Here is a 25338-nt window from a genome sequence, read left to right on the forward strand (position 1 = left end):
TTAAAAATCTTAATTTATAGTACTGGAATTACTTGGGTTTTTTTGTGATACCCTTTAAATATAGCACATGTTCTCTGTTCCTGTGAACTCCTATACAAATAATTGTCAAGTTGTTCAACCACCTCCTGAAGAGACTTTGCCAGGTAACTGTAACAGCAAATGCTACTCCAAGAGGAGAAAAGGAGATACAAATGCTGTATCAATCTTTACCCCATGCTAAGGAAGTCTGAGCACAGTTCAACTAATAACAGTGGAAACTAAGACTCACACTTCAAGAGCACCCTGTGTTTCCAATAGTGTGCCAGTAAATTAAGCTAATTTGGAATACGGCACACTTATTCTGGAGTTATAGCATTCACACATGGAGTTAATCAGGAATAGCTAAATCCAAAATAACTCCCAGTGTAGAAAAACCCTTAATTAATCTGCATCCTCCTTTTTGTTTTGTGAAGCTCATTTTGATGTAAAACTGTTCTGTGCCTTCACCTGGACTCTGTAGCCTCCATATTGAACTGAAAAAATCTTGCACCTAGCAGAGGGATAACAATGGCAGTTCGATAAAACCCGATGACCTCTCAGTCAAATAGAATCACCCTACACCAGTGGTTCTCAAACTTGTTCCGCTGCTTGTGCAGGGAAAGCCCCTGGCGGGCTGGGCTGGTTTGTTTACCTGCCGCGTCCGCAGGTTCGGCCGATCGCGGCTCCCAGTGGCCGCGGTTCGCTGCTCCAGGTCAATGGAAGCTACTGGAAGCAGCGTGGGCCGAGGGATGTACTAGCCGTCGCTTCCAGCAGCTCCCATCAGCCTGGAGCAGCGAACCGCAGCCACTGGGAGCCGCGATCGGCCAAACCTGCGGACTCTGCAGGTAAACAAACCAGACCAGCCCGCCAGGGGCTTTCCCTGCACAAGCGGCGGAACAAGTTTGGGAACCACTGCCCTAGACCAAAGAGCTGGCTACAGCCCATGGAAAAACAGTTCTCCCAGGTGGGTTGGTAACCAATAAACAAGTCACTTGATGGGGATTTGAGGCTGACCTGCAAACTATAAAAGGACAAGGTCTGCCCTGTACAACTCTTTCTCAGTTACCAGAGTGAGAAGGCAAGAATGAATAGAGGAGAAAAGGGGAGCAGCAGAATCATGGACTCTCTATACAGATGCTGATCAAATTACAAAAGTGGAGTCCATATTTACCAAATTCAATAAAACACGAGATATAGAAGTCATACCTACTGTTGTCTAATTCTAAATACTGTCCTCATCACTGTAATACAACCACCAATCCAATGATGAAAACCATGAAATTGGACAAGAACTGTAACAAATTTCACACCAAAAGGATTTCCTGGCTTTGTATTAAACTTTATCATAATCACTGAAAACGTATGTAATGAAAAAGTTAGTAGGCCTTTATGTATGGTTGTACTTCAAATTGTAAAAAGAAAAATTACCTATTTTGCTCATCTGAGCACCCTGAAAGTACAAAATGTAATAGGCATATATTATCTGAAATACATTTAAAACTAACGATTACAGTTAACATTTCTGATCCTAACAATGATTGATATTCCTAGAGAAGTCATCCGTGACTATATTAATTTAGTTTAAGATACCAAACCAAATTTCATCTTGTTACGTGTACAACTTTTAAAACCAAGAAAATGTCTAAACATACAACATTTTCTTCTAAATTATTAAAGAAGCATTAATGGAAAACTGGCTTCAGTTCTTAATACCAGTCTTCCATACTGCCAGTGCCACAAACTAGATCACTTCAGGCTGTACGTGTGGGCAATTCTTTTAAAGGAAATCAGTAATGTACTGTGAATTAACCCTATGGTTTTATTTGACAAGACAGACAACCATTCTGTCCATGACTTTCAACAGTGGGTAAGTATAGTGTACAATATTCTGTGAAGTCATTCAGTAAGAAACTGATTGGAGTATGATGGCACTACAGAAAGCATGCAGTGGAGCACCCATTTCTCTCCACAAGACCTTGCCTATCAATGGGGACTTAAACAAAATAAAGGCATTAGACAGCACCTATTCTAATTATTAAACCAGATCATAAACCTAAGAACTATGTTGCTATTTTCATGACAGAGACCCAAACTTTAAAAAGGGTAAGGTACAGTCAAACCAACAGAATCTGTGTCCCCTGTAGATATCCCGCTCAGCAATAACCAGCAGTTAGTTCTTCTCTTGCAAAAAGTAGAAGAAATGTACTACAGCTAAACTTTTGAGACTTTTAAAAAAATCATGTAGAAAATGAAGTAACATTGATCTAATTAAACAAGACTTCAGAATAGTTGGAAGTTTGTGATATTTCAATTAATATTCTGAAGCAGAAGAATCAAGTTATATTTAAAAAATGGTTCATAAAGATTGTATGCCAAATACTGTTGGTATTTAAGCATTTAGCATATTTCCAGAGGGTCTAAACTAATTCCTGATCTAATTTTAAAAGGGCATCACACATCTAGTTTTTCCAGTGATAACAGCTCCCTGATGTACTTATTTCCTTCCAATTTTATGAAGTTAATGATCTCATGTTCACTGTCACACAGTCAATATTCAATGTACAACAGATATTCAAGAAGGAATTTTCTGCAGTATGTTACTACTTTTAGCTGTTGGATACGATCAGATCTCCAGAATCTGAATTAAGGAGAGACTACTTTCCTCATTGTTACACATAATTATGCTTCACTAGATTTGGTTTCAACTGGAAGACCATGAGTTTTGTTGATTGCCTTCTAATGCTAAAATAGAATAGATTTCTAATTATAGGAATCAAAATTCAGTGGTCAGTATTATTACTGAACAATTAAAAACCTCTTCAGCAAACAAATGCACGGTACACAAATGCATATTGAGGTCAACACTGAGGAGCAAAGGATTACACAAATGTGCATTCAGAGTAACTCAGTGGCAGTACCATTGTACTCAGCAACAGGAGTGTGGCAACAACTACTTGCTTACAGCAGTACTGAGCCAGAAGTCTGCTCTTTCCAGGCAGTAAAAACTGATAAAGGTTGCCATGTAGAGAAGATAGAATGAATCAATTATGCCAACCCTAAATACAAAATATTTTTTATTGCATACCTGATAAAATAGTATACCAAAAATTTCCAGAAGTAAAACAGAAAAATAGATACACATTAATAAGAAAATAGGATAAAGAATACATCTTGTGCATCTGGCTGATCTAGTTTGAATTGAATGATTTCAAAGCTGCCAGAAGCAAACTTGAACATACCATAATGCTGAAAAACCAAGTTACCCGTTCCCCATATTGATATTATAAATAAAATGCTACCTTCTACATTGATTGATCAACAACTCTAGAGAACATGGTATGTTTGCAAGAACAGGAAATGAATATCACTTTACAATAACTCAAAGGCCTGAGCATAAAGGGCAGGCAAAGTTGGGAAGAATAAATAAATATGTAAAAGTGTTTTGGGCCAGATTTCAGGGTACTTTGATTTTATATTGGCAAGCCCATTTGTTATTGTGAGGGCTCTGTGTCTGTCACAGAGGTCGCGGAAGTCATGGATTCTGTGACTTTTCACAACGTTCGTGACTTTTGCTGCGGCCTCCTCAGGTGGCCGTTGGGACAGCCACACCTGTCGCTGCTGGAGCAGCTCTGCAACCAGCCACACTGGCTGCTGCAGCTGCCGGGCAGCCAGTGCAGCCGCTGCTGGGGCAGTCCCGGGCAGCTAGTGGTACTGGCCCCAGTGCACCCCTCCAGCAGCAGCCCCCCAGCTCCCACCCCAGCAGCGATCCCCCAGGGGTTTACCCTCCCTAGTAGCTCCACCCCCCGCTGATTTAGTCAAGGGTATTTATAGTATAAGTCATGGACAGGTCACAGGGCTCTGAATTTTTGTTTATTGCCTGTGACCTGTCCATGACTTATACTTAAAAATACCTAGGACTAAACCATAGCCTTAATTATTGTCCCTTTCAGTTGGCCCCATGCAATGTTCTCCTTGCAAATGTGCTTCCCACAGTTATGCACTATTTTTATACTTCAACATTAAGGGGGAAGTGTCTGTTGCATTTTAGGCCTCGTCTGCAAATGGGTCTTAGGATAGATTTAATTATTTCACAGTATTATAATTTACAAAGATACTTAAATCTGTACAATCACTAAAGTGGACAAAGTTATACCAGTAAAAATGCCTTATTTATACGAATAAGCTATACCGACACCAGCATACTTCACCCACAGTAGGGGGTCATACTGCTTGAACTACCTACATCAGTTTCAATGTAGTTAAAATGTTGCAAAGACAGCCCCTGGACAAACTTTTATTAACCTGTGGAGCTGCTGCAAGGCTACTTGTTGCCCCAACTATGAGGGCCAGAGGGGTCTCTGGAGAGGGAGTGGTTTCTGAGCTATGTAACTTTTGGGGTCATTACAGGTCAAAGAAAGTGCGCTACCAGACAGCCCACATTTAGATTTGATACTGCTTTTCACTGACTAAGCCTATGCAATGTTGTTGTAGCTGGGTTGGTCCCAGGATATGAAAGAGAAAAGGTGGGTGAGGTACTGTTATTGGACCAACTTCCGCTAGTGAAAGAGACAAGCTTTCCAGCTCCACAGAGCTCTTCTTCAGCTGTGTAAGTCCAACCAATAAATAAATGCACCCTGTACTGCGGCAGGGCCTGTTCCCTTTGGCACCCACAGCTGGGGGTGTCTCTGGACACGTCACCCACAGGCACCGTGGCCCTAACGCAACGCCTAGCCCGGGGGGGGGGGCTTTTGGTGAGAGCCGGCACGAGCGAGCCCAGCTGGCTCCGTCAGTTCGGACCCGGCCAGAATCTAATCGCAGCTGCGGGAGGTTCCTGTCTTCGCCCTGGACGTGCTGCCAGGGGAAGGGGAAGCCTCCTGCCCCATTCCCCGCGGCGCCCCTTTAGCGGGGAGGAGGCCACAGAAACTCACCGCCTCTAACTGGGGACTCAAACGGCCAGAGACCGGTGTGGGGGCGGGGTAACGGGGCCGCACCGCCTAGCGCTCGCCGAAGGGAGAGAGGGACGAGCGCGAGGGCAGCCCGTTTGTTGCGCGCGCACATGCCCGAGTCGGTCCCCAGTTCTCCCCTCGCAGCCTTCACCTTCCGCTCCTCCCGGGCACTGTACTTGTTCCCTTTCTTCAGGCCCAGGAGCTTCTCTAACAAAATCAGCTCCTCCGGCCCGGGCCCCGCCGCAGCTGCCATCTTCGGAGACAACCCGCCCGGGAAAGGAAGAGGAAGAATGACGAAGCCCTCAAAACTAACAATCTCCAGCACGATTGGACAGAGGGGCCTCACCTCCTCCTCCCCCCTCCAAGTAACGTCTCCATCCATTGGCGGAGGAAGGGGGGAAAGGCAAGACTGGCCGAGCACAGGAACATAATAATCTGCGCCTGCGCCGAGATGAATGTGGCTTAATAATGATAGGCGCAGTAGAAAGGGGAGGGGTCACGTCTCAGGCTGAAGGGGGCGCGTGAAGCGCATGCGCAAAGGGGAGACACGCGGAGTACATCATTCTATGAAGCTTGATTTACGCGTGCGCAAAGTGAAGGGGCTGGGGGTGAGGAAGAGTCTCGTATGCTAATCAGGTCTGTGTTGTAGCCAATCAGGGGGGCTAATGCTGCTGTCCTCCCTCCAGGGACTGGCAGCGCGACAGACGCAGACCGCCCCTAGGCTGAGCCGCTCCCTGCCAGGTGCCCCTGTCGCAGCCCCGGCGCTCCCAGCTGGGGAGGAAGCGCGGTGAGGTGTTGGCATGCAATGTCCTAGCGCTGCTTGAGTGCAAAGCTCACCTCTACCATAACTAGGGAGCCGTGAGTGCAGGCTCCAGCCTATTTTTATCTCACGAGATCATACCCAATTAGAGCATTTGTGTAAAAGAGGGGTTCATTGGGGCTGAAATTTCTATTATGGTTTTGCACGTTATCAATTTTGCTTAAAGTGTTAGTCTAATTCAGGGGTAGGCAACCTATTGCATGCGTGCCAAAGGCGGCACGCGAGCTGATTTTCAGTGGCACTCACACTGCCTGGGTCCTGGCCACCGGTCCGGGGGGCACTGCATTTTAAATTTAATTTTAAATGAAGCTTCTTAAACATTTTAAAAACCTTATTTACTTTACATACAAAATAGTTTAGTTATATATTATAGACTTATAGAAAGAGACCTTCTAAAAACGTTAAAATGTATTACTGGCACGCGAAACCTTAAATTAGAGTGAAAAAATGAAGACTCGGCACACCACTTCTGAAAGGTTGCCGACCCCTGGTCTAATTTATTGCCTATTTCATGGGTTTTAAAATTAGGGGTGATACATAGTTTATAGGCATTTTTAAGGGGACCTCCTATAGAGCTGGCAACAGAAGAGGAGTCAGTACAAATGCTAGGCTTTCTGAGGCCTTGATAGATAAATTGTAGAACCAGCCACTCCTTGAATTTCAAAATTTAGACTCAGGGACTATTGAGTTATCATTATGGTATTAGTCATAACAAGATTAGGGGAGTAACAGGAGTTATACATGGCAATGGAATTATAGTACCTATATATGCCTATGGAGAATCAAGTACACTCCTCTTGATTAGATTGTAATTTTACAGTCTACCCTGATTAAGGGGGTAGCACAGGGGTCGGCAACCTTTCAGAAGTGGTGTGCCAAGTCTTCATATATTCACTCTAATTTAAGGTTTCGCGTGTAAGTAATACATTTTAACCTTTTTAGAAGGTCTCTCTCTGTAAGTCATTAATATATAATTAAACTATTGTATGTAAAGTAAATAAGGTTTTTAAAATGTTTAAGAAGCTTCATTTAAAATTAAATTAAAAATGTAGATCTTTTCAGTTTAATGTGATTCTTGCCCTTGCTTTTCCTTGCTGAGTTTTCCAATGTCTGGCACGTATTTGGATACTTTAAGGTACACACAGACTTCTGAGTGGTCAGTTGTTAACCAGCTCCAAGAGGGACAGTGGACAGATTTCATGTCTGAAAATACCTGTTCACACAGGTATGTGGATCCAAATGCTGAAAGCATTGCAAACACAGTTTTCTTCAAACAGTTAAATTTCACTGGCAGGGACATCCAGCAGGTCAGAATAGAGGCCCCATGATCTCTCTCAGTAGCTTCAAGTGCACTCAGCAGATCTCCAAACTTCGATGCCCACAATTCTGAGCTTTTTAACTGAATGAGCTGCATTTCAAAATCTTCAACACCCATCCACTGAAATACAGACAAATCCAAGTTGCTTTCATTTAACTTTTCAGGTTTAATTAGAAAATAAAGCATTGGGCCAAATCGCTGGAAATCTTGAAATCTGTCAGAAAATTCTGATTCCAGTTCTTGCATGTATATTCCAATCTCATCAACACTGACAGTGCAACGTGTTGATAGCTCTTTTATGTGTTGGAAGTAGCGGAAAGTCGAAGTTCAAATACCCCGAGAAAAACTGCTAGTTTTACAACAAATACCTTCCAGACTTCATAAAGATTCAGAACCATTTGCCCTGCACCCTGGAGACAGAGGTTGAGTTCGTTTAGGTGAGCGGTGATGTCAGTTAGAAATACGATCGTACACAGCCATTTGTCATCATCCAGTTCGGGGTAGTTTTGTCCTTTTTCTGACAAAAAGGCTTTGATTGCATCAAAACAGTTTATAAAGTGCTCCAAAACCTTGCCACGACATAGCCACTGAATGTTGCTGTGAAGTGGAATGTTGTTATAAGCACTGTCCATCTCTTCTAGCAGTGCTTGAAACTTGAGTCAAAGCAGATCAAGCAACAAGGAAATTCACAATTTGCACCACTGTATTCATCACCTGATTAAGCTCTGAATTAGAAATTTTAGCACACAGATTTTCTTGATGGATGATACAGTGAAATGTGACTGTTGGGCGGCCAATTTGATCTTCAAGTAACTTTACAAATCCCTTCTGTTTTCCGACCATGGCAGGAGCACCATCTGTTGTCATACAAAATATTTTTCTGATGTCAACTCCTCGTTCTTCAAAATGGTTTACAAAACTTTCCACTATATTTTCCCCCTTTGTTGTGCCATGCAGGGGTTTTAGGCAACAAAGTTCCTCTTGGATTTCATCGGAAGCACAATATCTTGCAACAACTACCAAACATGGAACATCGTTTATCTCCACGCTCTCATCAACTGCAACGCTAAACACTGCTGTGTCCTTTAATGCAGTTGTCTGCTTTTCGTTAATGTTTTCTGCCATTTCACTTACGTGTCTCTCAACTGTTCTGGCAGAGACAGGCAGTTCTTTTATTCTAGATACGATCGTATCTTTCTTTGGCAAATCATTGAACAAACTGCTCCAAACTGCTGAGAAAAACTTCTTTTATATATTCCCCACCTGTAAACGGCTTTCCGTTTTTTGCAATGCACTGTGCAATCTTGTAACTTCCTTCTGTAGCTTGAATTTTACTTACTCTTAAGCAGTTAAAAGCACTGCTTTGCTTCTCATATCCTGCTACTGCCTTTTTGATCAATTCCGTCTTGTCTGCTTTGTCAAGAAAGGTTTTCTCATGCTTTGTTTGAAAACTTGATGTGCGACAAACTTTCACAACAACACTTTCACAACAGAAAGCACAAACAGCACAGTCCTTCTTTTGAATAAATCCAAATCCACATTTGGATTTATTCAAAAGAAGGCTGAAATGTACGGATATCTAACTTTGCTTTCTTAGGAGATGACATTTTGTCAAATGTACTCCTCAACTCACAGTGGAAAAAAAAAATCGTGACGGATGGCACGCACAACGTCAAACACAATGTGCTGTTCCACGTGGCGTGATAGTGATGAAAGTAGCAAATCAGGACTTAAAAATATCCCAGTGGTGCTGGAACAATTTTTAAGGTGGGGGTGCTGAGCTGTGCCCCCTCTTGCCCCTGTCTGCACCTCTCACTTCCCCAGGCTGGGGCCAGTGGGCCACAGCTGGGGGCAGCTGCAGAGCACTGGACAGAGGCCAGAAGCAGAGCCCCGGGCTGGCGGCCGGGACCCCAGGCCAGCAGTGGAGCCACACAGACTGGTGGCCGGGACCTGAGGCCGGCACCAGCAGTGGGCTGAGTGGGGCCAGCGGATGGAACCCTGGCTGGGAGGGGGCCCAGGCCAGCAGCGGGCTGAGCGGGGCCGCCGACCAGGACCCCAGCTGGCAGGGGGCTGGCGGCTGGTACCCCAGGCCAGCAGTGGAGCCCCCAGGACTCGTGGCTGGGACCCCGGCTGGCAGGGGGCTGGTGAACGAAACCCCAGGCCGGCAGCAGAGCGCCGAGGCTGGAGGCCAGGACCCGGGCAGTGTGAGTGCCACTGAAAATCTGCTTGCGTGCTGCTTTTGGCACGCATGCCATAGGTTGCTGACCCCTGGGGTAGCACATAGCTGCACAGCCACGGAAATGAACAGTCTTCCCTTGTTATTGCAGGGAGGAGTAAATTGCTTCACCCCTTTTCACAGAGCATCTTACTTTGCCTATGCACCTAGCCAGTTATTGTGCCTGGTGAGTATGGAGGCCAAGGGGCAGAGCTAGGGATTCTCCTACTCCCTGCCCAATCTGTCCATTTGTTCACAAGGAGAATATTGGACAAGCGAGTCTTCCATTTGCTCTTCCATTCACTGCTTGAGTCATGTTCTAAGTAGGGCTGAGGAGCATAGCCCAGTAAAGGCTGTGACAGTTTGACCCTATGTGTGCAAAGCAAGAGATAAGATTTATTGGTTTGAATTATTGATTTGTAATGATTTAGGTAAAAAGGCAAAGAGAAAAAAGTAGATAACTGAACTATACTGTTCTACATAGGGGTCATAGTTCCATAATTTATTTGGGCCAGATTCTGCCTCCTTTCATTGAATAGTAATTTACTGTATATGTAGTCTTATTTGGTCTGCTCTCAGAATAAGATAACACTGTTTGAGTGAACGCCTGGCCTTCCTGAAGTCAATGAAAACACTCCTATTGATTTCAGTAGGGCTAGGATTTCATCCATTGTGAGTAAGGATGCAGAATTTGACCTTTTATTTTTAAAGCAGGTGGAATAATATAAAAGGAATGCAGCTGAGATAAGAACTGAGGAGTCCTTATTCTCAGTGCTGTGTTTGTTCCACTAAACCACATTGTTCTCTAACTGTGTCAATTAAGCATTTATCTTGCTCATAAGAGGTCCATTGGCCTATGTATGCACCATCTTGCTTTCTTGATTGTATTTTTTATCATTGAGAAATACCACAAGTTTTAACAGGAAAACATATTACTAAATTAATATATAGTATTCCTCTGCTCTCATACTTTTTAAAAAAATCAGAGGAATAAAAAGGAGAGAAACTTTGTAAATAGTTTAACATCTACAGTTTGTCTTCAATATTATTATGAGTGCTAGAAACCTGATAACTTAAAAGTAACTCAGTCCAAGAATGCATACTGTATTGTGTATTTTAATTATGTGCTGCCCTTCTAAGTTAAAATGCTATAATGTTGTCTTGAATTTTTCTCATGCATCATAAATATAATATTTCTTGGTTTTGATGTTACACTTGTAAAGTATAGTCCTCAGGCTACATGAAAAGAATTATCAAACTTTTTCACTGTCACTGAATTGCTTTTTAAATTTGTTAAAAATAATGTTTTATTTAATCCACTATCAGCTATCTACATTGAAATCTGGAGTGGACGAGAGCTCGGTGTATAAAATCATAAATGTTAGAGATTGGTAATCTAAAGGGTGTTTTCTATCTAGCTATCTGCCAGGCCAGTGTATAGGCCTAGACACAGGATGAATCATGTATCAACCTGATATTATACTTTTAGTCAAAAAAATGTAGCAATCCTATAGGACCCCGTTTATAGGAATTAAGAAGTCTTGCCATTCTGATACATAACTTCCATTCACTTCTCCTGAAAAAGGTGTGCCTGGCAAGCATCCTTATAGTTCAAAGGCATATTTTGACAAAAGGCAATGTTCAGATTGTTTTTATAAAATTGCACTTTAGTTTGAAAAATTGTTCTAACTTGGCAGTGTTTTTAACTGTAAACCTTTAAACTCTTCAATGTTGGTTTCTGCTGTGGTTTTGGTGTGCCAGTGTTCTACTGGCATTTCAATGCAGTGTCAATAAATTACATGAGGAATTTGTGTAGAGTTTGTTAAGTTGCAGCACAGCAGTTAAATATTCCATTCCTGTATATTTTAAAAGTAATTTTTTCCAGATGCTTGAAATACATAGGAAAAAAGTGATATTTGTGACTCTCCATGAGCTGAAAAATAAACAATATAGTAACAGATGTACCTATATGTTACATACAGTTGTATTGTAAGTTTATAGTTGAAATGTTTTGGATCTTTTATGATGAAAGCCATATAAACATGCAATATTAGTAAATATTGCGTACTACATCTGTCTGTGACAGTTATAAAAATGGGCTTCCTATTTCACCTAGATGAAAAGATTTGTAATAGTTGTTTCTAGTCTTTGTTTTGATTTTCATTTCTTCTCTCCTCCCATTTAAATCCTTTCAAGTGTTTGGAAGACCAGACTTTACAGATTACTTACATATACATAATTGTTTACAGTTTTTATAATGATTTTCTCTTGACCAAAAGGCTGCTTGGCAATATTTGTAATCGTGCCTTTTCTCATGAACAGTTCTGCATCATTCCAGTAGGTGGAGCGTTGTGATTAAATCTGCAAAAGAAACTTGACCCAAAGTAAAATAATTCACCACAGAGTCGGTGGGGGAGGAGGGATATGATGAAGTGCACTTTGCTTAGAGGTATCAATGTCCTGTATGCATGCTTGATACACAAATATCTGTATCAAGACTCTCACTCTCAATGAAAATAACTTGAAAAAAATAGATTCTGTCAAATTGGAACACTGCTCTAATCTGCTGTTATCATAGTCAAGTTTTAAATCCAAAATACCTGAGGTTATAAATTAAATGTCAAATATAATTAATTTGGCACTTGAAACATGAAGTGGATGACTGTCCTTTGGAGAAAGCCTGACAGCTTTATGTATGTCACATTGGTATCTGTTAAAATGAGCTTTACATGCCAGAAAATCCTAGTGTGTCATATTGCTGTTAGCTGTACCATAATTTTGTCAATGTAACTTTAAGTCTCAAAATAGTTCTCGCATTAATTGTCCGAGGCTTCTGAAAAATAATATAAATAGGTATTATGTATCTAATCTATTGATCTATGCTAAATGCTGATTTTATTATAAATAGAATGTGCAATGTACTACTTATTGTATTAAATTTTATCCTGCAAATACCTTCTCTGGTATGTGTCTGTATTTTATATATATATATATATATATATATATAATCTGTATTTTATACAGATGGGGCAAATCATATGCCCTGTGCTGAACCTGGGCCCAGACCTTTTGTAGTTACAGTTGGGATACAATCCTACTATCTTCTGAACTCTGCAGTAACATCCACATCCCCTGCACTCTCTCTCTGCAGGGAGGTTTTTATGGTAGATATATGCAATCTAAGATTGATTGACTCTACTCCTTCTCCAGCTCACCTTCCCTCTGTTTCCCTCATAAACAGAATGGTCACAACAGACCCTTTGTGCATCCCATGCTTCCACCTTGCACAATGGAATTGCACTGGTTACACTGCTTATTTATTCATATATATCCATAGGGAAATGGAGGGGGTAGGATTTGCCCTGTAGACATTTATGTTATTAGTAATGTATAATTGTTGAAATATGGCTTATTGATGATTTTATTTCCAACTCATGCAATGGAACTTTCCCAGTCTAATCTTTATAATTAACATAGAGAACGGCAGTTTCTTTCCACTTCTGAGCAAATATTTATCAAGGAATCCTGTGGAAAAAATTTGATCATGTAATTAAAGAGTATATCACACATTAAAGACTATATCATAAAAAAGGAGGCTGAATTAAGGTTGCACGGGGGGCTGAATTAAGGTTGCTTACTTCTGGCATTTCCTACTGTTTTTAGTGCTTGTAAATGTTCTTTTAACTTTTTTGTGTTTAATGCGTGCACAATGTGTGTGTGTGTATATATAAATTTGCATACACTCTATATATAGTTGGTTTCTATTTCTTTTGCTAGCTGCAAATGGTTTTGATTTCTTTTCTTCCATGCAGTGGGTTTTGGATTAGCAATTCCCCACATTTGAAAGGGTTTAGTTGACAGCCAGGAGATAAAAAGCCCCAAATGTTCTCTTCAGTGAAAATCTTGTAAGCTAAATAAAAATTTTATTGGTGCCCATTGCTAAAGTACATAGAAGGTTCCTTTTGTAATTAAAAATAAAGATTTACACACTATAAACCTTTAAAATTGAAAGAAACATAAGAGCTTTGCATACTAACTGCATGGCAACCATTCAGTAGCAACTATGGGACCCATTCTACATGAGCAACCAAAACTTTGATTAAAGTAATTGAGAGTTTTGGGTGCAAAAGAAATGTATGTATTTGCAGGTGGTTTCCAGGCCTGTCCCTTTCAACACTGGCAGTACAATTGGCTTCCTAGCTAGCCAGTAGTCATCCTGCTCTGGTTGTACATCCCTATTCCTTCCATGGGATGGTGGAATTGAGAATAGAAAGCAAGGTGCAGAAGTTAGTGTTGCTCTGAGCAGCACTTACTTTCATGGACTCTTCTGTTGGAAAATGTGGGTTCTCCAGAAGAGCATGCTGCCTAAAGACCAGCACCATCCCCTTCCTGTCAGATGTGCCCCTTGCTTTTCTGCGGCACTCTAATATAGAGGGTCTTATGTGGGCTGGTGTGTACGTATCATCTAACAGCCATCTCTCTTCTCCGTCCCTGTGAATTCCATCTCTCCCCCATGCCACCAACTTTTCCTCTCATTTGCCCCTCTCTGTACTGCATAGCAAAGAATATGCTTCTAGCCCCAAATCTATGTTAAGATTTAATGCTAAGTACTGTCAAAGCTATATATTTCCAGGCAATAATCAGGTGAATTCAAAAAATAACTCTAAAGTTAAGATCAACAGCCTTTGTCTTTTTGCACTGCATTAACAAGTCTTAGTCTGAAGGTTGGGTGGGTTTTTCAAGCTGTTTGAATAGCCAGGAGTTGATTTTAGCCTAAGAACATTTAAAGTGGCAATTCTCCCTCTCTACTGACAACATCCTTACTCCCAAAGTGCAGCCCCAGAAGTAAAACAAGTGAGATTTGTCACATTCCAGAGGACGCTGATCTCATGTACACATATAGGCTCCAATTCAGCAAAGCACTGAAGCATGTGCTTAATTCTGTTGGTGCTAGGGTGGCAGTAGGATGCTTTTGTCCCATCACCAAATCCACTAACAAAACCTCACTTCTTATTTTCTCTCTCCCTTCTTCTGATACTGTTTCCATTGGAATGCATGGTGTTACATTTAGAGCCACAACCTACTTGGGGGCCCGGTTTGAAGTTCAGCTGCAGAGCCAAACCTAGAAAAGGGTTTGATAACTCCAAAAACTTGTCAGCTATTTTCAGTAGATTTAGGGCCAAAGCAGAGTTGGTTTTGGATGGGAGGGTCTGGTTTTGGATGGCCAGTTTACAACTTTAAAAAAAATATTTTGTTTTATATTCAAAAAAATCTGACGTCCTAACAAAGATAATTTGGTTGTTACAGAAAGGAAAATTTCAAGTGTCAGGCAACGATTGCCTCCCTCACAAGGGAAAAGATGGACTTGTGTTTAATGGACATTATCTGGATTTAGAAGAGCTGTATTCTATCACCTTTTCAGCCCATCACCCTAGATCAAATTCACCATCCCTTATCACTTTTTTTGTCTTCCAGAATCAAAGATTTCATTAAAGGAAAAAAAAAACTAAAGTTGATTTCTTCCATGGGGTTCAGCAGTAAGGAAATGAGGAGAAGAGCTTACTGTTAGCCACAGAATGGACCAAATCATAGTTAGTGTAACTCCAGTGCTGATTGACCCAACAAGCTCTCTGAGGCAAGAACAGTCTTTTTGTTCTGGTTGAACAGTGCCTAGCACAATGAGGGATTCTGGTCCAGATTTGGGGTTCCTAAGCACTGCCATAATACAAATAATTGCTAATTTCCTAGAATAATTCCACTAATTTTAGTAAAAGTACACCAAGACTGAATATGGTCTTGGCATAGTTTATTGGTTGTGAATGTGACATACTTAATTATAGAAAATATAAGTTTTTTGTCCCTTTAGTTAGAGCAGGGGTCGTCAACGTTTGGCATGCAGCTCGGCAGGGTAAGCACCCTGGCAGGCCGGGCCAGTTTATTTACCTGCTGACGCGGCAGGTTTGGCCAATCGCAGCCCCCGCTGGCCGCGGTTCGCCGTCCCGGGCCAATGGGGGCGTCGGGAAGCCGCGGCCAGTACATCCCTCGCCCGCGCCGCTTCTCACTGCCCCCATTGGCTCGGGACGGTGAACCGCGGCGAGTGGGGGCCGCGATCGGCCAAACCTGCCGCGTCAGCAGGTAAATAAACTGGCCCGGCCCGCCAGAGTGCTTACCCTGGCGAGCCGCGTGCCAAACGTTGCTGACCCCTGAGTTAGAGGGAAATAAGTGCTAGGTTTTTCCATCTAAGTTTTTGAAAACAAACACAATTATAACTGAATCACTGCCTGCGGGCTGTTCTTTGGGGTATGCAGTATTTGCATAATACAGACTCCTGTGATGAAACCATGAGGTCATTTTCAGCATACATGCTCAGTAACGCGCTACATTACCTGGGATTAACGTTATTCTTTGTTCTATGACTGTATAGCCCATGTTGTGCTGGAGATGCATTCTGAATATACACTAGATGGCAGGAAGCTCAGATGTATAAAACAAACCTGGCTGGATCATACTATAGCTTTCTCTTTTGGTTCTAGAAAGGATCAACTGGTCTTTCTCAAGATTTACACAGAAGCACTCTTTGATCACTATTAGATGTGTATGTAGTCACTAGGCAAGCAGATAATCTAGCCCTCTCCCCAGAGGACACCAGGCCATGTTATTTTCAACAGGATTGCTTTTGCCTTGTAGCCAAAAAAGAGAAGATGCCCGCTCGGTAGTATCTCGATCAGTAGCAGCTGTTGTTGGGAATGAGGCTTGTGTTAGAGAAGCGAATGTGTTAAAGAAGTGCTGTCAGCACCTAAGGCAGACTCTGATGGCTCGTCTTCAACACTAGACTCCTGTATTTGCCCTGCAGGAGATGATGGCAGCTTGTCGCAAAATTTTTGTAATATTACATCTTTCCAATGCTCTGTGTTTGCCCCAGGATGAAAGATGCCCTCAATGTTCCCCTTAAAGTGAGGATCTGGTTATGTTGCCAGCATACACAGTGGTGCTCATTCTGAAACATAGATGTTTATCCTTGGATCACTTGGGAACTGTAGCGACAAAGCCAAATTTGGTGCTTGCAGAAGATGGTGCAACTCCCATTTGGTCCCGAACACTGTCAATATAACAGAAGTGGCTTCAGGGTTTGCATCAAATTCTTTTTTGGCGTCCTCAAGGAAAACGTGTATTTGAGGTAAGATTTGACATCAGTCTTAGTCTACACATAAGACACAGTTGAGTCTCAGAGAGCTCTAACACATGACCAATAAAAAAAAAAACTAGTTTCCTTCCATTATTTGTCCTATTTGACATTGTTTGAAGTATCCATTTATTGCTTTTATGTACTCAAGAAGCCTACTCAGTGTAAAGTTTTAGCCTGTCACATTTGGGCTTCCTGCCAGAGCATATGTAGTGAATTGTTACATCTCTTCCAGCTTCTGTTTATAACTGTTGTAGCCTTTTAGTCTATTTCTATACTACAGTAAGAACCACATCTTAGTATGGTTCCTGGTTAGGAAGCGTCTATCCTAAGGATTTTAGGGAATCTCCCAGAGTTACAGTTTATAACTGTTATCACTACAGCAAACATTCACCTTTATCCCTTCTTGGTTTCTGACTAAAGATGAATTCCCTTGTTTGTTTGTTTGTTTTATACCACTGGGTCATCTAACTCTGCCCAGAACAGGTCTATGCAACATGGTGATGAGATTACCCATCTGTCTATGCCGCAGCTTCCACCCCTGCTACCAGCTGTGGAGCTGCACCAGTGGAGAATTATATCTGCATGTCAACTTTGACTGTCTTATTCATCTGATGTGATGGTTGGGACTTCTAAGGGTTACCATGGGAAAATCCCACTTTGAATGAAATGACTAGAAATTAGAGAGATTAATCTCGTTGTACAAATCATAGGTACCTCTGAATACAGCAGCTGTGAGTAACTGACTGACTTACACTGACACTGCTGAGCACCGTGTCTCTGTGCTGTACCACTATGATGCTGCACACCTTTGTGCACAATTAATTGCCAGCCCTGATACACAAAGGTAGTACTTCTGGTGATAACCTGGAGAGAGCCTTACAATGTCAGCCTGTGCTAGTTGGCCAATTATGTGAAGTTGCTCTCAGGAATTCCTCTGTTCAGAGGCCCATTTCATAAAATGGCATTAGTGGAAATTCATCCAGGCAGGTATTGCTTATACCACTTTGGATGAGATTCTGTATCATCACTACCTGTTGCTGTAAATTGGCTCTGCTGCTCTCTTTACAGTCTCTTGGCTACTTATTTTCAGATGTCAAAGGCCTCATGACTATTGCAGCTGCCTAGCTTTTGGTGAACCAGGGACTAAACCAGTAGGAAAGGAAAGAGCCTCATCAATCATTATGAGAAATCTTTTTCTCCTGACATCACTGACACAATCCCAGTTTACTAGGTGAAGCCTGTCACAGGCTGCTCTCTACTCACCCGCTTTGGCAAATCTGGAGATTAGTTCTGCCCAGTTAAGCATCCCTTGTCTTCTCTTCCACCAGTGCAGCTCTCCTCCAGCTCATGGAGTTGCAGTACTGCTGCTCCATGACTCAGCCTGCCAGGTCACATTGATTTCCCCTTTGGGGCGAGTCTTTCAAAGTCCCTCTGTACAAGCAGCATCAGACAGTCCTCACATCCACTACCTTGACTATGTCACTTCTGCAGTGACTCCACCATCTTCCCATTCACTGCTCCAAGCAACACCACACTGCAGTGGATGGTAGGGGAACCCAGGCCCACACTCTGGGTTCCAGTCCACAGCCCTATAGCAAGCAGTTAAGGTCTGGGACTTCATCTGCCCTACTGCTCTCTTCCATAGACTTCTTTAAGCTTTTCCTTTATCAGCCTTCCTAGTCAGACCTCTCTCTCTTAGGCCTCCTAGGTAAACCCTTTCTCATGAGTTCCTATCTAACGTCACCTCAGGGAGAAAGAATCACATGCTGTTGCCAGTGCTCTGGCTTTATAGAAGCCACTGCCTATTCCCTCACAGGGTGAGCTTCCTTCTAACTAGCGACCTCCACTCAGCCTTACATCTCCCGTTTGCAGCTTAATTGGCTGATTGAGCCCACATCTTTCAGCCATCACACAGCCATTTTTGAAGTTTATATAAATACTTTCTGATATGACAGAAAGTGGCCACAAGACAACACTGGAACAAATTTAGTTATTGCACCTAGACATTAATAAAACCAGAAGGCATCCTTTACCCTACCCCCCAAAAATAGGAAAGTGAAGAGAAAAATAATCAATAAAGCTATGGCACTATAACTAAATGTGTGTGTGTGTATATATGTATAAATATATATATAAAGAGAGAAATTCAGGATGCCTCCTCTCTATCGAGCTACCATCTTTATATGATAGATTTCAAAACTTCTGCTGTTTTGAGATGTTTCATGTGTTGCATAAGGATAATTGCAGCGGATAGCAGGAGACAAAACAAGGCTGAATGAAACATGGAGCATATGACTAAAGGAAAAAAAATACAATCTGCATTTATGTATATGGTAATTTTACAAGGTTAATCCATAGTGAAGCCCCTTGAAACAAATGCTTATAGGAAAAATAAAAGTGTAATGTCCCTGCATTTTGCTCTTTATATTTTAATTTAGTCATTAGAGCAGTAGCATTCTACCTTTAAAAAGCACTCGAACAAAAGAAGCACTCGATCATTAAGTCACAAAGTAATCAAACATATTTAGAATACAAAACTATCAATAAAGATTTGGATGACGTGGTAATGATTACATATTTTCCCATTAGAGCAACTTCTTAAAGCTAAAATATGATCACAATGGGCATCATCATGTACTTTAGTTAGCTTCCTATGTAAATACACATTCACTCATCTGCTTGTGTGTCTGTCTCTGTGAGAATATGTATATGTGAGCATGAGTCTGTGTGTTTGAAATTGCCAGTCCCTCCTCACAAGAAAATGGCTGTACTGACATCAGCATATCACATGATGCATGTTACAGGACATCACATGATACATTACTCAGAACTGAAAGAGAACCACTTTCAAATCTAAGGGGAGCCACGAACTTGAGAACCTCAGGTTGAGCAACATTGCACAAAAGCTTCAGACGTTTGGGCACTGGTTTAGTAGTATCAAAACAGAGCCACAAACAGGAAATTATCCTTTCCTGCAGCTCATCTTCCAAAACATGCAGCTTCTCTGGGTTTTTTGTTTTGTTTTGTTTTGCTTTGTTTTTGATCACTAACTCTTTTGAATGATTTCCCTGTCTTCAAACAGTCCATGATGCTATCATTACCAGCTCTTTATTTTCTATGCATGGATGGGGTAAGATGATGTAGGGTGTTTGTGTTGAGTAAAGGAAGAAAGTATTATGCATAAGAAGGAGGTTATAGTTATAAGGAACAGTGTGTTGTTCAACATATCAGTGACATTTTGAAAAATTTGCTTTTAAAATTACTTGAGCACACAATATGAGGCACTGTAATTGGTTTTTACTCCACAGGGGCTCACAGGGGACCAGGTAATAGTTTATAAAATATACACAGAGATCAAAGTGGTTTGAAATTCAGACTGATTTTCTATCTTTTTTTAGGGTGGGGGAGAAATGAACAGACCTTCAAAACACTTTCATTTAAGGCCAGTTCCTGCCAGCAAGGGAAATTTAATCCACTCAAACCACCAAGTACATTTATTCATTAAAGTAATCAATCAGTAGAAATAGGTTTTTCTTTTTATACATTAAATGGCAAAAATGATGAGTTCATAAAAATGTCAAGAAATTTTCATCTCAGCTATCTCTTTTATTTGGTCAGCTGTCTTCAAATGTATTATCCCATTTGTGGGAGTCCTACTTATTCTGTCTCTCTCATAGAAAGCAAGTATTGAGTACTATACAGAGATTAACATTAAGTAGAAAATATAGAGAATGTCAAACATAGCAGAAATCATGATACCTGCTCTTTTGACTGGACACAAAAGCATCAACAGTTGTAAATTTCTGAATATAGTACAGTGGCAGCATTACGTTAATACATCAGTCACTGCAACTTTTTGTTTACGTTTGCTAGTGCCTAGAGATTTGTCAGGATCTATGTCCCTTTCCCTTATGCAGTTGGTTTCCTTCATTTTGAAAAATGAATGCTTCAGAAGAAGTTATGCATGTCCCTTGCTTATCATCATTTGAGAACCATAGACAATGTTGCAATCATCATACAGTATTACTATACTATTTATAATGCAAGTTTTTTCTTGGAGATCTTTTTATATAGAAGAATAGTGAGTAAAAATGTCAACTGTACATTTACAGGGTGAAATCAAATAACATGTATTTTCTGGATATACCATAAAGACAACTTATTTCAGTTTGGGGAAAGTGGAATAAATTTCAGATTCTTCTTCAAGTGCTTGTTCATCGATATATTCCACTCTATGTGCGAATGCACTCAAGACAGGATTCTTTTTTCCAGTAGTGTCCATTGGGGCTATGCTTATGCTATGAGTGCCCTCAGGTGCCCCCATCCCTCGAGGGCACAAAGTGGGGCCAACTGACCCTTACCACCTGTGGTGGCAAGACAGAACTGAGGAAACAGTGTCCCTGATTTTTGCACTTATTATTACAACTGAAATTTTTGAAGATTAGTAGTTATCTGGTTAGCTTAGGACAGTTTTTTATTAGGTTTCCGTTCCAGGTAGTTTTTTCACTATCTTTTAGTTACCAGGTACTGGGCTTCAGCACTAATGGCTGAACAAAAATCACATGGGTTCAAATACTGCCTCTCAAGCAAGGCAGCTATACCCCTTAATGCTGAGTATACTAGATATCTGGTTTGTTTCACTGACAACACTCTATTTGTTGTTCTTTTCTAAAAGAATGAGGCTGGAAATAAGATGCACGTTTTTAACAGTGAGAATAATTAACGACTAGAACAATTTACCAAGGGTCATGGTGAATGCTCCATCACTGACAATTTTTAAAGAAGATTGGATGTTTTTTCTAAAAGACCTGATCTAAGAATTACTTTGGGGAAGTTCTACAGCCTATGTTACATAGGAGATCAGACTGGATGATCACAATTGTTCCTTCTGGTCTTGGAATCTAGGTATCTTAAAGCTTTTATTGCTGGACAAGTTGATGAGGCCAGCCTTGGATTTGGGTAAACCAGATCCACTCAGATTTGAACAGTCTTTCACCAGAAGTTTTCTGGTCATGTGAGTGCTATAACCGCCTCTGGAGCCCCAGCACCTCAGAAATTTTCCTCTGCTGCGTCCATTTCTAAAGCCTCTTCATCAGCAAAATAGGGTTGAACACAACACAGCTCTTCTAAAAAACAGAAGGACAGGTCTCCATCTAAGAAACCTGTTAAGAAAAAGAGACATAGATTGCCACATGTCTCTTCTCACTAGGGTAGCCCAAGGCCTGACCTAAGTCCCTGTGGCATGTGAAAATATCCATAGAATCACAGAAATGTGGGGCTGGAAGAGACCTTGAGAAGTCATCAAGACCAGCCCCCTGTGCTAAGGCAGAACCAAGTAAACCTAGACCATTCCTGACAGGTGTTTGTCCAACCTTTTTCTTAAAAATCTCCAGTGATGGGAACCTCCCATGGAAGCCTACTCCAGAGCTTAAATACTCTTCTAGTTAGAAGGCTTTTTCTTAATATCTAACCTAAATCTCCCTTGTTGCAGATTAAGCCCAGTGCTTCTTGTCCAACCATCAGTAGACATGGAGAACAATTGATCACCATGCTTTTTTATAATAGTCCTTAACATACCTGAAAACCGTTTTCAGGTCCCTCCTCAGTCGTCTTTTCTCAAGATGACCCATGCCCATTTTTTTTAACCTTTATCATGCATCAGGTTTTCTAAACCTTTTATCATGTTTGTTGGTCTCCTCTGAATTCTCTTCAATTTGTCCACATCTTTCCTAAAATGTGGCACCTGGAATTGGACACAGTACTCCAATTGAGGCCTTAGCAGAGCCAAGTAGAGTGGGACAATTACCTTCTGTGTCTTACATACAATACTCCTGTTAATACACCCCAGAATGATATTAGCCTCTTTTGCAACTGTATTACATTGTTGACTTATATTCAATTTGTGATCCACTATAACTTCCAGATCTTTTATAACTTTTCAGCAGTACTATTGCCTAGCTAGTTATTCTCCATTTAGTAGTTGTACATTTGATTTTTCCTTCTATGTGACATACTTTGCACTTATTTTTATTGAATTTCTTCTTATTGAATTCATAGCAGTTCTCTAATTTGTCAAGGTTGTTTTGAATTTAATCCTGTCCTCTGAAGTGCTGGCAACCCCTCCTTCCTTGGTGTCATCTGCAATTTTTAGAAGCATACTCGGCCTCTTAATATTCGTCACAGGTTTTCTTCACATCAGGATAGTTTGAAGTTGTGCCTTTACTATTGTCTCCTCGAGAAACTACTGGGTTACGTGAACTCCTTTTTCCCTTAGATTTTCTTCCCATAGGACCTTACCTATCAGTTCCCTGAGTTTGTTTAAAATTTGCTTTTTTAAAAATCCATTGTCCTTATTCTGCTGCTCTTACTCCTTCCTCTCCTTAGAATAATAAAATCAATCATTTCATGATCACTTTTACTCAAAATGCGTTCCACCTTCTGATTCACCTCCAATTTCTCTCAATTGGTCAGACTCAAGTCTAAAATGGCAGTCCCCCGGTTACTTTCTCAATTTTCTGAAACAAAAAGTTGTCTCTGATACATTACAAGAACTTAATGGAAGTTTTGTATTTTGTCTTATTACTTTTCCAACAGATGTCTGGATAGTTAAAATCCCTCATTACTACCAGGTCGTATGTTTTGGATACTTTTGTTATTTGTTCTACAAATTACTCGTGCACCTCCTCATCCTGATTTGGCCTATAGTAGACTGCTACCACAGCTTCACTCCTATTTTTTTACCCCTTTTATCTTTACTCAGCGATTTTCAACTGGTCTGCCACTCACCTCCTTCTGGACCTCAGAATAAGTGAATTCTTGTTGTATAATGCACCATTTCCTCCCTCTTTATCCTGCCTGTCCTTCCTGAACAAGTTATACACCTCTATACCAAGATTCCAGTCAAGAGATTTTTCCAACTAAGCCTCTTTGATACCAATTAAGTAATAATTTATTTTATGGACTAATACTTCCAGTTCTTCCTGTTTATTCCCCATACTCCTTGCATTTGTGTACAGACATCTAAGATGTTGAGCAGATTCCCCCATTTATTTCCCTCTTGTTGCTCCCATGACCATATTGTAATTCTAACATCTAGCCTCTGTTAAGGTGCCTTTTTATGTGTACCTTATGGGCTTTTGTCATCTGTCTGCTTTGAACCTAGTTTAAAGTCCTCCTCATTAGGTTGGCAACTCACTATGCGAAGATATACTTCCCATTCTGGGTCACATGGATCCCTTACTTTCCCAGCAGTCCTTCTTCCCAGAACAGCATCCCATGGTCAAGCAAGTCGAAGTCCTTCTCTCAACACCATCTACGCTGGCATGCATTCAACTTCAGGATGCACAAATCCCTACCTGGGCCCTTACCCTCAATTCTGGTCTCAGTACACCGATACTGGCTAAGGAGCACCCTCAGGTGGTCTGTACTACTGTGGCCCTGCCTGTGGGCACTTGGTACCAATGTTAACAGCTCTTGCTCTGGTACTGACAACCTTGGTACCAACATTGTCGGCAGAGTCTATTCCACTACTGAAAGCCTCAAAATTGCTGCATACAGTACTGGCTTGAATCAGCGTGTGGCTCCCACAGCCCATGTGAATGCCATCACTGCTGGGATTTAGAGTCACTCTCTGGCCCAATAAATATTTAATTATGTATACTAGGTGGAACAGCTTCAACAGGAGAGAGTGACAGAGACTAACCCCAGAATAACCAGGGAACTCACCTGTCATGGAAGAGCTAGGTTCAATTCTCTATTTGAATCCAAGAGAGTAGGGACTTGAGCCTGGCTGTCCCACACTTCAGGGCTGAATGACCTAACCACTAGGCTATTGGCTAGTTTGGGAGAGGTCTCTCTGACTAGAAATTCCATCCTGGACTTGAAAAACCTTCCTGACAAAGTTTTATTCAAAATGGATACATTTCCACAAAAAGTTTCTGGTTTGGTGGATCAGCATTTTCCAATGAAAAATCATTTAATCAAAAAATTCCCAACCAGCGCTACCTCCAGTATATGAGAGCATAAGAACAGCCATACTGTGTCAAACCAATGGTCCATCTAGCCCAGTATCCTGTCTTCTGACAGTGGCCAATACCAGATGCTTCAAAGGAAATGAACGGAACAGGGCAATCATCAAGTGATTCTTTCATCCAGTTCCAGCATCTGGCAGTCAGAGGCTTAGGGACATGCAGAGCAGGGGTTGCATCCTTGACCATCTTGGCTTATAGCCATTGATGGATCTAACATCCATGAACTTACTTAGTTCTTTTTTGAACCCTGTTCTAATTTTGGCCTTCACAATATTCCCTGTCCACGAGTTCCACAGGTTTACTGTGCATTGGGTGAAAAAGTACTTCCTTTTGTTTGTTTTAAACCTGCTGCCTATTAATTTCATTGGGTGACCGCTGGTTCTTGTTTTATGTGAAGGGGTAAATAACATTTCCTTATTCACTTTCTCCACACCATTCATATCCCCCTTTAGTTGTCTCTTTTCCAAGGTGAACAGTCCCAGTCTTTTTAATCTGTCTTCATATGAAATACCCTTAATTTCTGTTGCCCTTCTCTGTACCTTTTCCATGTCTAATATATCTTTTTTGAGATGGGGCGACCAGACTGCATACAGTGTTCAAGGTGTGGGCATATCATTTATATAGTGGCATGATGATATTTATTGTCTTATCTATCCCTTTCCTAATGGGTCCTAATTTTCTGTTAGCTTTTTTGACTGCCACTGCACACTAAGTGGATGTTTTCAGAGGACTATCCACATTGACTCCAAAATCTCTTTCTTGAGTGGTAACAGCTAATTTAGACCCCATCATTTTGTATGTATAG

The 25338-nt window shown here is 41.2% G+C and overlaps 1 protein-coding gene across 1 annotated transcript in view; it reads right to left on the reverse strand.

Annotated features, from left to right (window-relative positions):
- EEF1E1 (eukaryotic translation elongation factor 1 epsilon 1) overlaps positions 1 to 5396 on the reverse strand; it is a 35983-nt gene extending 30587 nt beyond the window's left edge. The window contains exon 1 of the mRNA XM_005305956.4: positions 5116 to 5396. Coding sequence (XP_005306013.2) covers positions 5116 to 5346 — 231 coding nt within the window. The 5' untranslated portion in view covers positions 5347 to 5396. The remainder of the gene's footprint in view (positions 1 to 5115) is intronic.
- Positions 5397 to 25338: the final 19942 nt, after the last annotated feature.

This window comes from Chrysemys picta, chromosome 2 (assembly GCF_011386835.1).
Source record: "Chrysemys picta bellii isolate R12L10 chromosome 2, ASM1138683v2, whole genome shotgun sequence".
NCBI classification, from domain to species: domain Eukaryota; kingdom Metazoa; phylum Chordata; order Testudines; family Emydidae; genus Chrysemys; species Chrysemys picta.